Source organism: Pipistrellus hanaki (genome assembly GCF_964339955.1).
Source record: "Pipistrellus hanaki genome assembly, chromosome: 5".
Taxonomy (NCBI): domain Eukaryota; kingdom Metazoa; phylum Chordata; class Mammalia; order Chiroptera; family Vespertilionidae; genus Pipistrellus; species Pipistrellus hanaki.
The window spans coordinates 85,331,216-85,347,000 of record NC_140507.1 but is presented as its reverse complement, the minus strand read 5'-3'; the positions used below and the strand labels follow the sequence as shown (position 1 = coordinate 85,347,000).

Genomic DNA, 15,785 nt, shown 5'->3' with positions numbered 1-15,785 from the left:
GATCTGCAGATTGGAGAAGAGATCTGATAAGAAATCTGATGGTGGTGCTAACCATGAGAGTGAGGAAGGTGGGAGCTCGTTTCCCATGGGCAGCAATGAGCTCCTGTGGAATCAACTCTGAGTGTTTATACAGATCTCGGTTAGGTCTGTGATTTTTGATGAGTAAGAATAAGAGAACAAGGAGCTAAACGTTTAGTGCCATCATTTGAGGAAGGGAAACGGAAAGGTGTTTCCAGAGAGATAGGAAAAAAATAAGGAAAGAATGGTGTATAGCTTGAATTTCTCTCAAATCAGCTACATTAAAGAAGTATAACTTATTAGCTGAAATATCTGCTTGTTAACAGAGGTGTCCTTTTTCTGTAGGCATTTCAGAATTTGCTACCTCTCCAGAGAAAGTCAGTGATTACATTTCTCCGCTCCTGAACTTTGCTGCAGAGCATGTGCCACGGGCAAAACACAAAGAAACCCCTCTCTACATTCTTTGCACAGCTGGAATGAGGGTCCTTCCTGAAAGGTGAGGGCAGTCCTGGCCTGTGGTGGTTTATTTTCCTCCTCATTTCCCTCCTCTTTCTTTCCCTCTTCTGTTTCCTCCTCATCCATTATCACCACCAAAATGAAGATACACAAATTCCTTTTTTCAAACCTGGAATAGTGCCAGAACTATTTCCTAGCTAGAACTCACCAAATATTTTTAATATATTTGTTTGTGACTATAAATAGTAAATTATAAAGTTGTCATTTAAAAAATTTATTTTATATGTTATTAGTTTAAGGATTTGTAGTTTTATTTATATCTAAGAATCACATAATATATACAACTCTTGAAAATTCATTCCTAAAATTAACAATCTTTTCAATGAATTGCTTTGGTTTTAAACTTTATATAGGATATACCAAAGCCATAGTGGGGAGGGGTGTTCCTTTTTTAAAAGCAAAAATTCAGTATATCATGTTTAGATATGTACAATTTTGGATTGTCTTACAGCCAGCAGAAAGCCATCCTGGAAGACCTTCTGACTGATATCCCCGTGCATTATGACTTTCTGTTTTCTGACTCTCATGCAGAAGTAATTTCAGGGAAACAGGAAGGTTGGTATATTGGTCTTCACTTTGAAATTTAGGAAACTTGCTTTAAATTTTCCCTTTCCCACTGTGTATACTATATTAAATTACTTCTCATATCTTAAAATTTGGAAAACCATGGCTTTGAAATATTATAATTTTTAAATGTTTAAATTATTTTCTTACATGGCTGGCCTTTATTATCCAAACATTAAACTATTGCAAAAATAACTTAGTTTATCTTCACCACATGTAGGAAATTAATTTTAAACTCCTTTTGATAGAAAAGTTTTGTGCTCCTTTCCTAAGATACACAGCTTTCTGGAATTATGACCATTATTGAGCTATCGGAGCCTTCTATTGATTTTCTCTCTAGAAAGGAGAAATTACTCTTGACTTTGATACACTGAGAAAATATTAGTTCTGTTTTCAAAGAAATTATTTCTTTGAGAATTAAATGACTCGTCAGTGACATTTGTGTAATAGCTTATTAGAAATGGAAATTAAAAAAACATTTATTTCAAAGTCATCTAGCATTTTAGCATCTCTATGAAAGACACTGTAGAGAATATAGAATTGGGTGAAACACAAACATTGCCATTGTTATGTTTACAAGCAAGAGAGGTACACAGTTAACTGCTATATGAGTTACAGTTTTAGATACCTTAAGGACAGTAAGGGGAAAACATCATGGGAATTTGAAAGAGGGAGACTTTTTATTTCTAGCTAAGGGCATCATGGAGAAAATGGCATCTGAGCTAATGAGGTAGTTACAGCATGCCAGAGCATGGAATAGCTGGGCTCTGAGAGATACATGCCAAGCAGAAGAAATTGTTTGAGTCAACACAGGTTGAAAAAACTGAACTGTAGACAGAGGTACAGATAGGTTTGACTACATTATGGTCCCTTTTGAAGGTGTTAATAATAGAAACAGTTGGACAGGTCTTGGTGACATCATCGCCATGGCAGTGTGAATCATTCCTTCTTTCTCTCCCATTTGATTAATAATCAGACATTTAAAACAACATATACACACCTCTGCGTAGCACATGAGGGCAGCTGAAAGATATCTCATCTGTCCACCAGAAAGAGGGTGGGTTGGATCCTAGAGGAGGCTGTGGAGCCAGGCGAGTAGTGACAGGGCACGTGCAGCAGGCCAGGACCACCTTTCTGGCAGAGCAGGTGGAGGATGCAGATGGTGAGTGAGGGTCTGTCTGGCTGTGCTGCTGCAGTTGGAGGAACCTGTTGTCTCTGAGAAGACATCACAATGACTGGGGAAGGGAAAAGGCAAAGGAAAAAAGATCACCCGTGGACATCTGAGACACCCCTCACTCAAGGATACCTGTCTCCGTTCTGTGGACACACCGAAAGCACCAGGTGCTAAGCACACGCTTCCTCTAACTCAGTGGTCGGCAAACTGCATGCAGCTCGCGAGCCACATGCGGCTCTTGGCCCCTTGAGTTTTTAGCAAAGGCCAGTTTAGGAGTGCCCTAATTAAGTACCCTAATAACAGTGTACCTACCTATATAGTTTAAGTTTAAAAATTTGGCTATCAAAAGAAATTTCAATCATTGTACTGTTGATATTTGGCTCTGTTGACTAACGAGTTTGCAGACCACTGCCCTAACTCAGTGGCCACTCTTCTCCTTCAATCCCCCTCCATCAGCTTCTTTCTTTCTTCCTTTCTTTCTTCCTTTCTTTCTTCCTTTCTTTCTTCCTTTCTTTTTCTTCCTTTCTTTCTTCCTTTCTTTCTTCCTTCCTTTCTTCCTTCCTTTCTTCCTTCCTTTCTTCTTTCCTTCCTTCCTTCCTTCCTTCCTTCCTTCCTTCCTTCCTTCCTTCCTTCCAACATACCAAGCTCTGGGAAGAGAAACCAAAAACTTGTGCTATATTGCCACCTTCTGGAAAATAAAAGAAAGCACCCTACTTAGGAACTTGTTAAATTGTTAAAATCAAGATGGTAATGAAAACGGGTAAAGATTGGATGTAGGCAGTGTTGTAAAAAGAGAATCAGGTGTTGCAATGAGTGAAAGTAAGAGGTAAAGGAAACGAAAGAGTCAAAGTTAACTTGTTCTAAAACATTGCAATTGATAGGTTTAACTTCATAAAATAAAATAAAAACTCCAGTATTTGAAAACAACCTATAAATTTCTAAGGAAACTTAACCTCTAGGAGTTATATTTTCAACCTATGTAAGTGATATGAAGCTATAAATTTTAAACTAGGGTTTTCTTATAAAGCCATTAGAAAAAGATAAAATACATAGTAGAAGTGTGTTATTTCAGATGATGTTTTCAGGGAGTAAAATAAATGAGATGTTTGCACAGACAGTATTGATCAGAGTTATACAGAGTATTTTAAAACTATTCTTATCTTTACCCTGTGTAATGTCTACAGGTGTGTATGCTTGGATCGGCATTAATTTTGTCCTCGGACGATTTGAGCACATCGAAGATGGTAAGTATCATGTTCCCAACTAATGCGTATAACTGGAAACTGTGGCTTTTTCTGTGTAATGTAAAGGATAGGAAGGAGCTAAGTTCGGTGACACAGCTGAGTGAGGGTGGGATGAGAGGAGTTGCTGTTTCCCACAGCTTGATTTTCATGGGGAGAGGAGACTGGGTTTGCCTAGAAATGTTTGAAACGTGAAACAGGAGCCTCTTGCGAAGATGGCAGTTTCTGGGTGTGTTCTGCTCTAATGGGTGCTCCTCATGCTTCCAGATGACGAGGCCGTTGTGGAGGTTAACGTTCCTGGAAGCGAGAGCAGGGAAGCCTTTCTCCGGAAAAGAACTGCCGGTATTCTCGACATGGGCGGCGTGTCAACCCAGATAGCATACGAAGTCCCCAAAACTGTAAGCTTTGCCTCCTCACAGCAGGTCATTATCTGTACAAATTTCCTTCTTTTGATTTGGTTTCATTTAACATGTCTCCATCCGTTTTTGTTCTGTTTTCTGAGTCTGAACACGCCTTTACTGTGCTTGCCGAGGTACCTCTGCTCAACCCAGGAGAAGGAGATGGGAGGAAGCCGAGGCAAACCTCCCTAAGCCGTGTGTGTTTGGTCATTGAAGCCAGCTGGTTTGTTTTCTGAACTTACACGGAGTTTTTCTTTGATATACGGGCCAGTCACATGCTTGAATTTTGTTTCTATTTTCTCTTCAGTTCTTTTTCTCATCGGGGATTAAAAAACTTAAAATAGCATCAGATAACTTGATATAATTAGGGAAAATACTTTTTTTAACGGTTCAGATAACTTTTGACTTTTCCAGAAAGGACTGAGGTTTGTATTCACTGCTGCCACGTTTCTGAACTTCGGTTTGCTGTCTGTTCTCCATCCCTTAGTGCTCTCAGTCGCTGAGAGCAGTTTCCCAAGAGGCTGTGGCCTCGTGTAGAGAGCAGCAGAAGGGTTTCCAGGTATATTCCTGAAGTTGCTACATGTCTTTATCACCCCGTTTCCATTCTGCTGTAAATTAATACCAAAGCCTGGTCCCCTCTACTTACACCCAGCGTATTGTCATAGTTAAAAACACTGGTGCTAGGCAAGAAGCTTAGGCTGCATCGTCATCCTGTGCTCACTAGTTATGTGACCTTATGCAAGTAACTTCACTTCTCCGAGCTGGTTTCCATCTATGAATGTGAATGCAGGTGCCTCTAACTAGAGTTATCATCAGGTTTAAAGGACATAGTGCATGTATCTAACGCATTGCTGGCCACCTAGTGTTCGCCCAAAAATGACATATTTATTAAACTCCTTAGAAGAGTGCTCTGTAAATTCAAATATTACAATCAGTGTTTCCTACTTCCTATCTAGACATGCTTCTAGAAACTTACTACACTTGGTAAAAAGTCATGTCATTCTCTTCAGAATAGAGTAAAAAATATATATAAAGGAAGCTTGAAAAATACAAATCAGTATTAAAAATGTCCTAATGATGAATCATCTAAAGAAATAGTTGTCATTTTGGTTTTACTTTTTTTCATTCTTTTTTCATTGTTTTTGTAAATGTGGTTATAATCTTACTGTTTATGCAGTTTTGTGCCCTTTATTTAACAGTGAATAAGTATCTTCTTTCATGAACTTGGTTAGTATAAGTTATAAACCCTCCTGGGAGTTGTACATTTAGATGATGTCCAGCTTTTTCTGTCCCAGAATTGCAAAGGACATTTGTGTAGAGAGACTTGTCAATGTTTAGGATTACTTCCAAAACATAGGATTCCTTAAATAGATTTACTAGGTTAGCAGAAATGAACTATGTTACTACCTTTTTCAAAAAGTTGTAATACCATACATGGGCAATGCATCTGAAATCTCTTAAATCAGAATTGTCATTAGAAGGGACACTTAAAAGGAAATACAGAAGCAGAAATTTTTGCTTCATTTAGATGAGAATTTTTTAGATCCTTATTTTTAAAGGAGGTGATTGTTTTTGTATTGCTTAAAATATTAACATTTGTTATCTTTCGTCGTCAGGAAGAAGTAGCTAAGAACTTGCTGGCTGAATTTAACCTTGGATGTGATGTTCACCAGACTGAGCATGTGTACCGAGTCTATGTGGCCACATTTCTTGGGTTTGGTGGCAATGCTGCTCGACAGAGATATGAAGACAAGATATTTGCCAACACGTTTCAAAAGAACAGGTAAAGCACCTTTCTTTTTTTTTCTTTTTTTTTTTTTTAATGTATTTTATTGATTTTTTACAGAGAGGAAGGGAGAGGGATAGAGAGCCAGAAACATCGATCAGCCGCCTCCTGCACACAGCCTACTAGGGATGTGCCCGCAACCAAGGTACATGCCCTTGACTGGAATCGAACCTGGGACCTTTCAGTCAGCAGGCCGACACTCTATCCACTGAGCCAAACCGGTTTCGGCTAAAGCACCTTTCATTGCTCAGCAGGCATGTTCAAATCCAGGTCTCTCCTCCTAGAAACATACGAGGCAAAGCAGGGAGACCTCGATCAGCAGAAGCCTGTCAGCACTGTTAGCTTTTTATTCCTCTGCCAGCTGAGTGGGAGAGAAAGTGAAAGGATACCAGGGTCCTGCCTTTAGCCTGACATCATTCCACCAGGCTCCAGAGTTGGCTGTGGCTGTCCCTCAGACCCACTCCCCTGATGGAGGATAATTTTACTCTTAGCATGTTAGTAGTTCTGAGCCCTGGGTAATGCTTCCAGATTGCAGAGCCCTCGGGAAACTCAGCACCAGCCCCATGGCAGCTGCCTGGAGCCTGCAGGAAGTGTGATAAAGCTGTCACTGGTGATAACATTGAATTATGTGATATTCTGACAACCAGCCTGAGCACTTATTTAGTGGATAAGACCATAGTGAAGGAAGTTATGCAAGAGAAAGAAATGATCTAGGATTCCAAGTTAGTGGTTTTAAACACATCAGTGAAACTTTTTAAAACAAGTTTCTGAAGAATTCTGATATATAGAATATGTAAAATAAATAAAAGCAACATTATAGGTTTACATTTATTTTAAAAGTTTATATAACAATATTTCTTTGAAAATAGTCCATAAAAACAGAAAAACCATTTGGATGGATAAAAATACCTGAAATGGGAGGTCAAGTAAAATATCCTATTAATTACTATTTTGTTTTCTTCTTCTTTTTTTCTTTTTTTTAATATATTTTATTGATTTTTGTACAGAGAGGAAGGGAGATAGTCAGAAACATCAATGAGAGAGAGTCATCAATCAGCTGCCTCTTGCACACCCCCCACTGGGGATATGCCCGCAACCAAGGTACATGCCCTTGACCGGAATCGAACCCGGGACCTTTCAGTCCCCAAGTCAACGCTCTATCCACTGAGCCAAACCGGTTTTGGCTGTTTTCTTTTTGATGAAACAATGTTGAGGGGGAAATTCTTATTCATAGAGATAAATGATAGTATATTTCCTTGATCAGTTTATTCTTAAATCTGTGGAGGCCTGAACTTTAAGGAAGACAAGAAGTCAGAGCCATTTGATACCAAATTTTTCAGAAATTCATATTTGTGACTAGAAAAGGACAAGAAAACTTGTTCTTTGCTCCAAACCTTAATTAAATGGTGTTGTCAAGAGATTGGTAGTCCCATTGTTTCTTTTTTAAGGTAGCATATTTTATAGCACATCTTAGTATAATTATTTTTTACAAATATCTTAAAATAGAAATATTTCATAAGTGGCATTTAAATCAGAACTTTGGAAAAATGCCTTCTTCTGCAACCCTAATGTTTACTATTGATTTAATGTCAACAAACTTGTATAATGGACATTTGAGTGGTACCTTTAATTTAGATGAAGGACAAGCAACTAAAACAGCATGAAGTATACATTTGACTAGTCTTGGACTTTTATAATAATTATAAATGGTAGTCAACACTTTTTATATATGTTATGAATTTGAGCCTTGAAATATTTATCTCCTTGCCATTAGTAGTGATGATTGATTTTTTTAATTAGTGGCAAAGACCTTAATGTATTACATTCAAGTGCATTTTGAGTTCTGATCTTGGGAATAAACAACTTGTCAGTTGAGTAAACACTTGATTACTGTCAGTGACTGAATACTGAATCAGGCACTCTCCTAGTAGCTAAACACCCTGTAGTCCCTGTGATTTCCTGGTATCAGACACTAACATAACTCCAGTTTTGGAAGCTCTTCCCTGTTTCTCAGATGCCTCACAGTGAGTACTACACGTAGCAGGAGGACAGATCTTGATACCTGGGAATTTCATTGACAAGTTAGGAAGCATACATAGTGCAGTTTGGTGAGCAAAGTTAAGATTTTTCTGTGGAGCTTCTCAGTGCCTGTAACACAATAGAAATGCTCTTATATGCAACACTTTAGGTCAGTAGTTGATTAATTTTTTAAAAATCAGTTAAAACAATTATAAAAATAGAATCAAACCTCAAGCATTTTGCTTTAGCATACGTGTCTATTTGCCAACCTTTTGCTCTGGACTGAAGTGTTGTTTTAAGGCTACGTCTGTCATTTCTCAGGTGTGCTCTGCCCTCCCTCAGTTCGATATCATTTTGACTTTCTTTAAAGAATACCAGGAACTAAAAGACATTTTTGAAGACTTTGATACCAAATTTGTCTAGATATTTTCTCCTTTTTCTAAATTATTCTTAAATCTTGCTAACACCTAATTTGACAGCAGTTTTCTAACAACTTGCCTTTATCATATTTTTCTAAGACATCTAACCTATTATAGTTTTCACAGGATACATTTTCACTTGTTACCTTTTTTCAGTCATATTTCATCTTTAAATAATAAAAAGTCACAAGTGCTAGTGGCAGAAATGGGGCTGTGAACATAGGAGTGGGCGGAGCTTATGGACCACAAGCACTGAGGGGTGGGGACTCCAGGCTGTGCAGAAAATGGAAGGCATTGGGTCACATGACCAGGTAGTTGTTTCACTGGACTCTGTGAAGGTGTCTGCCATACAGAAGCGTGTCTTGTCTCATAAGGTGGGGCTCAACTGTGTCTTCCCCTCGCCTAATGATCCTGGAACCCTCTATGTTCCACAGAACACATTTTGAGAGGCACTGGCCCTGAGCCACTTTCTTCAGAACACAGTTTTCTGTCCGCCTCATGATGAAGTTTTTCTTTGTTCCATAGGCTCCTGGGGAAGCAGACTGGTCTAGCTCCTGACACTCCATACCTGGACCCCTGTTTACCCCTAGACATTAAAGATGAAATCCAGCAAAATGGGCAGACCATGTACCTGCGGGGAACGGGAGACTTCGACCTGTGCCGAGAGACTCTCCAGCCTTTCATGAACAAAACAAACGAGACACAGACTTCCCTCAATGGGGTCTACCAGCCCCCCATCCACTTCCAGAACAGCGAGTTCTATGGCTTTTCTGAATTCTACTATTGCACTGAAGACGTGTTACGAATGGGAGGAGACTACAATGCGGTTGCATTTACTAAAGCTGCAAAGGTAACCTTCAGGGAAAGCATTTTCTGTGCTTTGAGAGACTGGTGTAGACAGTGGCAGGTCACGTCCTACTTTACAATTGGAGGCCCAGGCCCAGGTCGAGAGAAGGGAAAGGTGGAGGATGTCATTGGGAATTGAGTGAGAGAAATAGTCACAGCAGGAGCAAGACTCACTTCTGCCCCCACTCTACGAACTAGTTTGCTCTCCGTGGCTCCCAGATTACAGCCCTTCTCACTGGTGTGTCATAGTGGAATTATCATCTGACAGGACTCCATGCAGCCTTCCTACTTCCATTCTCTTGTTATCCATTCCTTTCTGACAGTTCCTTAGGCTCTTTCATGGGTTCCCCCTTCACACCCTTAAATCTTGCTGACCCCAAACATGCACTCTTGACTTTCTGACCCTCAAGTTCTTGGGTGGCCTCATCCATGCTCATGATTTGCTGCTGTCTCTCAAGAATAGGCTGCAGTCCTGACCCCCACCTCGTGCCTGTTAGATGTCACGACCCCAAATACATCTACCATTTTTTCCCCACCCAACCCCTGTTATGGTCTCAGCTAATGGCATCACTAACCATCCAGTCCCTTCCCAGAAAACCCAGGACTTGTAGACTCCCCTGTCACTTGTTCGTCCCTCACTGAACACCCCTGTATAATCAAGCATGTTACTTGGTGTCATAGATATTTCTCAGAGCCCACCCTCCGTTCTGTTCTATCATCCTCATCCCAGCCTCTGTCAGTCACCTGCACTATTACGGGAGCCTCCCAGTTGGCCTTCTTGCATCTGGTCTTCATCATTCATCTTCCAGCCACTCCCAGAGTGTTCTGTCAAAACACAGTGCCTCACTTGCCCTGTTAAAGCCCACAGCAGCTTCCTTTCCTTCCAGGATACATTTCAGATCCCTTAGCATGTCATCCCCGCCCTGTAGAGTCATCTCCCCTCCGAGCTCTTCATACTCTGATCGCAGCAGACAGCTGTTGGTTTCCCTCACGAGTGCTACTTCCCATTTCATCTTCATCAAGGTGGTTCCTGGTCCTGAGATGCCTGTCCTTACCCTCTCACTGCAGGCTGAGTGCTGTTCTCCGTGTGCCCTGTTGCAAGTTGCTCAGCTTCTCTGAGTCTCAGTTTCTTCATCCTTCAAATTAGAATAGTAGCCTTGTTGAGGAGTCATTTTAAGATTTACATCCAGGAAAGGTACTTACACAGTGCTCTGTACATGGAAGCTATTAATATGATTACAGATAGCTCCAGGGAAAGGTGGCACCTCTTTCCCTTCTCTGGAAGATGCAGTCCTTTTGTAATCATTTTTGTGTTCCCAGAATCTCGTGGGAGAGACTGTCTCTTTAACAGTAACTTTGGCAGAATTTTAAGACCAGGAACAAGCACTCTGCTAATCAGTAGTGATATTGCATGTCTGTGTCCCTAGTCTTCTTGGTATCCACATATAAGTGAGGCTTCTGTTCTAATTGGAAGGATATGCTTGTTATGAATAAGAATTTGATAAACTCTTTTTTAATGAAACAAATTTTGAATAAACCTTTACTGATGATTTATTTTGGGTAACATTTCTTTCAGGATTATTGTGCAACAAAGTGGTCGATCTTACGAGAGCGCTTTGACCGAGGACTGTATGCCTCTCACGCGGACCTCCACCGGCTAAAGTAAGTCATGGACGGCCAACCCCAGAGCGTGTTTAGAAACAGCACATTCAGCAAGGGCCCCTAGCTCTCTGCACCCCGGCCCAGCCACCTGTCTATCTTCATCAAGCACTGTTTCTCCTCTTCTGGCCTGGCCTTCTTTCAATCATGATGACACGTACTTGTGCCCAAACATATATGGCTCCAGATGTATTTTTGCTCACTTTTGCTGCACTTTGCACCTGGATTCTCCTCTTCAGCCTTGGCTGTTGAAGTCCTGCCCAGACACCAGTTAGAGTGGACATTGTCCCTTTTGAGTCTCCCTTTCAGCCAGACTCCCTTCTTTCCTCTCTAGTAGTGTTTACCATTTCCGCTTTGTTGATAGTTATTTGTTGCTTTAAAAACATCTTTTCATTATAAGTTGTTTAAGTACATTGACTATCTTATTAATTGTTATTATCTATACTATAAACCGTATATAAAAGGCTAAGCAGCCAGCCGACTGGCTAGTAGGTATGACACTCACTGACCACCAAGGGGCAGACGCTCAACGCAGGAGCTGCAGAGCTGCGATGACTTGGCAGTGGTGGTTCTCTCGGGTGATGCACCTCAGACCCAGAGAGGAGGGAGCCTATTTCTCCATGCAATTTCACCTTTGGCTGTGGGTTATGTTGTTACTGGGGTACTGTCGGCCCCAAACCTGGTTTACTGCACACTTGCTTTTGCGTTCCATATCCTGTAGGACAGCAACTTTGCAGAGTGCCCTCTCGCACTCTGGGACCCCTCTGAGGATGTTGGAGAGCCATTTTTGGCGATCCCCTCTGGCTATGCCAAGGGACCTTATCTGCTGGGGGGACCCTTCTCACTCTGTAGACGCCCTTCGAGCCATGTTGCTGCACCAGGTGCAGCTGGCTGGGAAGGGACCATAGGAGGTTGGCTCCAGGGCATGTCTGGCCCATCTCACCCAGTCCTGCCCCCCTGGCCAACTTCGATTAATTTCCTTTCAATGTGCACAAATCTGTGCACGGGGCCACTAGTCTAATAACTTGCTTAGCCCACTGCTTTGCAAAAAATAAGCCTCTGATAAATAGTTAGAATCATAGAATAACAGGGAAAAGGACCTTCCTCTTTTCATTTTATAATAAAGAAAATGAGGCCTAAGAAGTCGGAACTTGCTCAGCATTTATTTAATGAATTAGATCTGGAATGCCAGAGGAAAAATTGCATCACCCAATGTACTAAATTCTCCTGAGCCACGTTTTATAAGCTGGTTGATTTGCCAGATAAACTGTTTCCTGTTGTGGGACAGGCACATAGACTACGTCAATCACCTTGAAATGCAAGCGACTGGTGTGGCTGCACAGAGCACTGGCCTCGTGAAGCCGTCAGCCACGTTGGTCCCACGGGGAAGACTGTCTGTGTACAGTTTATTTTGACAAGTGAGTCAGTCCCACTTCTGTGTGTGCTTGGTGTTGGCAGGTACCAGTGCTTCAAGTCTGCCTGGATGTTCGAGGTGTTTCACAGGGGCTTCTCCTTTCCTGTCAACTATAAAACCCTAAAGACAGCTTTGCAGGTTTATGACAAGGAGGTGCAGTGGACCCTTGGAGCAATCCTCTACAGGACCCGCTTTTTACCCTTAAGGTATAGATGCTTTTTCATACGCAAAATGCTTTTCTCTTTTGCAATCATTATGGCAGCTGTGGTTTGTGAATGTCTGGGTACTCTTGTTAGCACTGACCGGGGGCAGAATTGCAGACTATTGAGTTTGACTTTGCTCCACTCTCACCCCCAGTCCTTCCCTTGCTCCCCCCTATCCCTTCATGTGCAGCACAGGGTTTGATTATTCTCAAGTGTCAGCTCCCCAACCCCTACACAGAAGGATCAGCTCTAAGTTCTTAACATTTATTGCCTTGAGCCCTTCTCAAAATAATGTTTTTAGTGCATAACATTAATTTATAGGTTACAGAGGAAACCATTGTGTTGAAATATATTTATCAAGATATTATAGAAAATAAGTTTATAATATAGTAATCTGTGTTCTTTATAAAAAATATAAAATTATGAGGTCTGACAACAGAAATGGTACCTTCTGTAATTTCAGTGTAGTGACCTAGGGTCGTATTTTAAGGCATCTGCAGAGCACCACAGTGTGAACTAGAGACCTGTGAGTTTCACCAGGAACAAATCACAGGTCCTGCTGCTATTACAGTAGTTTGCTGGCTATTTCCTGTCCAGTGGACACTTCATTAGTTGGAGGTGGGTAAAGAAAGATGTGTGCTTTTCCCATACAGGCTCACAGACAGGCTCTCAGTAGACCTTACAGATCCCTGGTTCACTGATAAATGAGGTCTTAGCTTTCTCAGTTCCCCCACCCTCCCTCTTCATTTCTTTGAGCATCTGCAGGCAATACTTGATGCGGGGCCAACTGCAGAAGTTGTGAGTAGTGGGTATTACTGATCAGAAACATGGTTTGACTCCACATTGCCTTCCGCGTACAGTGAAACCCTCACAGTTCTAAATGTCTCTGATTTTTATTATAACCAAATTATGATGAGTGCACTTTTCACATGTTACGGTATCTCATTAATACTTGCAAGTGCCCTCTATTAGGCCATATTATCTTATATTTTAGAGGTAAGGTAATTGAGTCTCAAGGTTAGTTTGTGTCTGCAGAGCTGTCCTGACTGTGCCCTCTAAGCCACGTCCTGTGCACTGTTAGTCACATTACTGCCCGATTAGTCCTCGGTGACCTCTCACGGTTGATGGTTTTTGTTTCCGTGTGGGCAGAGATATCCAGCAGGAGGCCTTTCGGGCCAGTCACGCTCACTGGCGGGGCTTCTCCTTCGTCTACAACCACTACCTGTTCTCCGGCTGCTTCCTGGTGGTCCTGCTCTCCATCCTCCTCTACCTGCTGCGGCTCCGGCGCATCCACAGGCGGACGCGCAGTGGGGCCGCCGCCGCCCTCTGGCTGGAGGAGGGCCTTCCGGCCCAGAAGATTGCGGGAGCCTTATGAACCTTATGAACCTATGAACGGGAACAGGAGTTGGAGCACCCAGAAGACCTTCTAAAGGAAAAGCCATTTTTGCCTCAGGGTTTCGTCTCAATTCTTGTTTTATTTTTCCCTTCCCTTTTTGGTCCTTGAAACAAAAACAAAATCCATTGTGTGTAAACTGCTGTCCTAGAAGATTGCATTTACCCTGTTTTGTACACAGCTTTAAATTGAGGAGTAGGGAAAAGGGAAAGTCACTTCGTATAGGACATCTGCCAAAAATTATGGAGATTTTTGGTGTTTCTTTAAGGTATGTTTAATTTTAAACAGATGCACTTTGATAGTGGAGGGAAATCGCAGAGGTGTTTTCTATGGTGAAGCTGGGACTGAAGAGTGAGACTTGCAGAACCCAAAACCTACTGAGTGAAATTAAAATGCTTTTCCCTCATCCTAAAAGCTCTAACCTAAAGAGGATGCTGTTTAGTTTTTATTTATTGTTTAGGTCTGTCACTATGTTTTCTTTGCAGGTTCAAAAATCAAAACCTAAAATAGAGAAATATAATATCCAAAATGGAGAAAACTAGTTACCAAGAGGTAACTATTTTTAAAATTGGTAGTGAAGAGACCTGAAAAATGTGAAATAATTACTAAGAATATTGTGTGTATGTGTGTTTGTGTGTGCAAAAATTCTAAGGAAAGTGAATGAGGAATACTGTGTTCTTTTAGAAACACTCTAAAATTTACTGTTTTATTTTATTTAGAAAAAAATTCCCATTGCTATTATCTTTTCCTGACCATAAATAATTACTTTCTTTATCCCATTTTCCAGTGGCCTTAGAATACCAGGGCTTTGAAAGAGTTGGAAAATTTGTAGTTTCACTGGTTCTGATTGTACTAGAACTTGAGCTGGTGCCAACTGACAGGTACGCCAGTATTTTTTATATAAACACACACACGTATATGTATGTGTATATGTATATGTATATGTATATGTGTATGTGTATTTATATACACTGAGTGGCCAGATTATTGTGATCTCTGAACACATAATAATCTGGCCACTCAGTGTGTGTGTGTGTGTGTGTGTGTGTGTGTGTGTGTGTTTTATATTGACTTTAGAGAGGAAGAGAGTAAGGGAAACATCAATGATGAAAGAGAATCATTGATTGGCTGCCTCCTACACTTTCCCTACTGAGGGTCTTGCCTACAACCTGGGCATGTGCCCTCACCTGGAATCAAACTATGACTCCCTGGTTCATCGGTCGGCATTCAACCACTGAGCAACACCAGCTGGGCACGCCAGCATTTCTTAATAGTGCATCTTTGCTTGTTAAATTGTGCTTACATTTATTCCAACCTTAGTTGCTATTTTCCCCCTTAATTAAACATTGTCTCTGCAGTTTTATTCTGAAGACTCCATATTTAGCTTAATAAGTTCTCTTTATTACTATTGGGGTTAAGGCTGCATTGGCAATGCCACTATAAAGCCACATTTTGAAGAAAACAAGTCTGATGCTTTTTTTTTTTTTTTTTTTTAATATATTTTGTTGATTTTGTACAGAGAGGAAGGGAGAGAGATAGAGAGTTAGAAACATTGATGAGAGAGAGTCATCAATCAGCTGCCTCTTGCACACCCCCACTGGGGACATGCCCGCAACCAAGGCACATGCCCCTGACCAGAATCGAACCCGGGACCCTTCAGTCCCCAAGTCGACGCTCTATCCATTGAGCCAAACCGGTCCCGGCAACAAGTCTGATACTTTAAATAGAAATCTAAAAAAGACAACTGGATTGGCGTACGTGAGATCAGGTTGTTGTTGTTTTTTTTTGTTTTTCTTGTTTTTTGTTTTTTACCTATTTGTTGAGTTTGGAACAATTGGGAATGCTTAGATTTTTTTAGTTGAAGTTCATGTGTGCGTGCGTGCGCGCGTGTGCCTGCCGGTTAACCCCAGAAGAATTATACTGTAAATCTGTCTAGTTGGTACCAGATGTATATTTTTAGAACTATCAGCTGCTTTAAAAAAAAAAAAAATCACTGATTAGAGAAAGAATTGAGATTCTGAGTGGGATTTTTATCTTGTTTATTTATTACTTAAAATCATAGCATACTGTATATTGATGATTTTAAAAGATTAAGATTTGTGAAAGAAATGCAGATTCTCTTATTATGTTCCGCA

General features: G+C 41.0%; 1 protein-coding gene across 4 annotated transcripts in view; it reads left to right on the top strand.

Moving 5' to 3' along the window:
- Nucleotides 1-15,115, top strand: part of ENTPD4 (ectonucleoside triphosphate diphosphohydrolase 4) — a 28,153-nt gene extending 13,038 nt beyond the window's left edge. For 2 of the 4 annotated variants that reach the window (XM_084885498.1, XM_084885499.1), the window contains exons 5-13: nt 364-514; nt 986-1,089; nt 3,457-3,516; nt 3,781-3,911; nt 5,528-5,694; nt 8,661-8,985; nt 10,558-10,643; nt 12,099-12,260; nt 13,407-15,115. In XM_084885498.1, the coding sequence (XP_084741624.1) occupies nt 364-514; nt 986-1,089; nt 3,457-3,516; nt 3,781-3,911; nt 5,528-5,694; nt 8,661-8,985; nt 10,558-10,643; nt 12,099-12,260; nt 13,407-13,632 (1,412 nt within the window). In that variant the 3' untranslated portion in view covers nt 13,633-15,115. Of the gene's footprint in view, nt 1-363; nt 515-985; nt 1,090-3,456; nt 3,517-3,780; nt 3,936-5,527; nt 5,695-8,660; nt 8,986-10,557; nt 10,644-12,098; nt 12,261-13,406 lie in introns of all 4 variants that reach the window. The other 2 variants (XM_084885496.1, XM_084885497.1) reach the window with 1 other exon arrangement.
- Nucleotides 15,116-15,785: the final 670 nt, after the last annotated feature.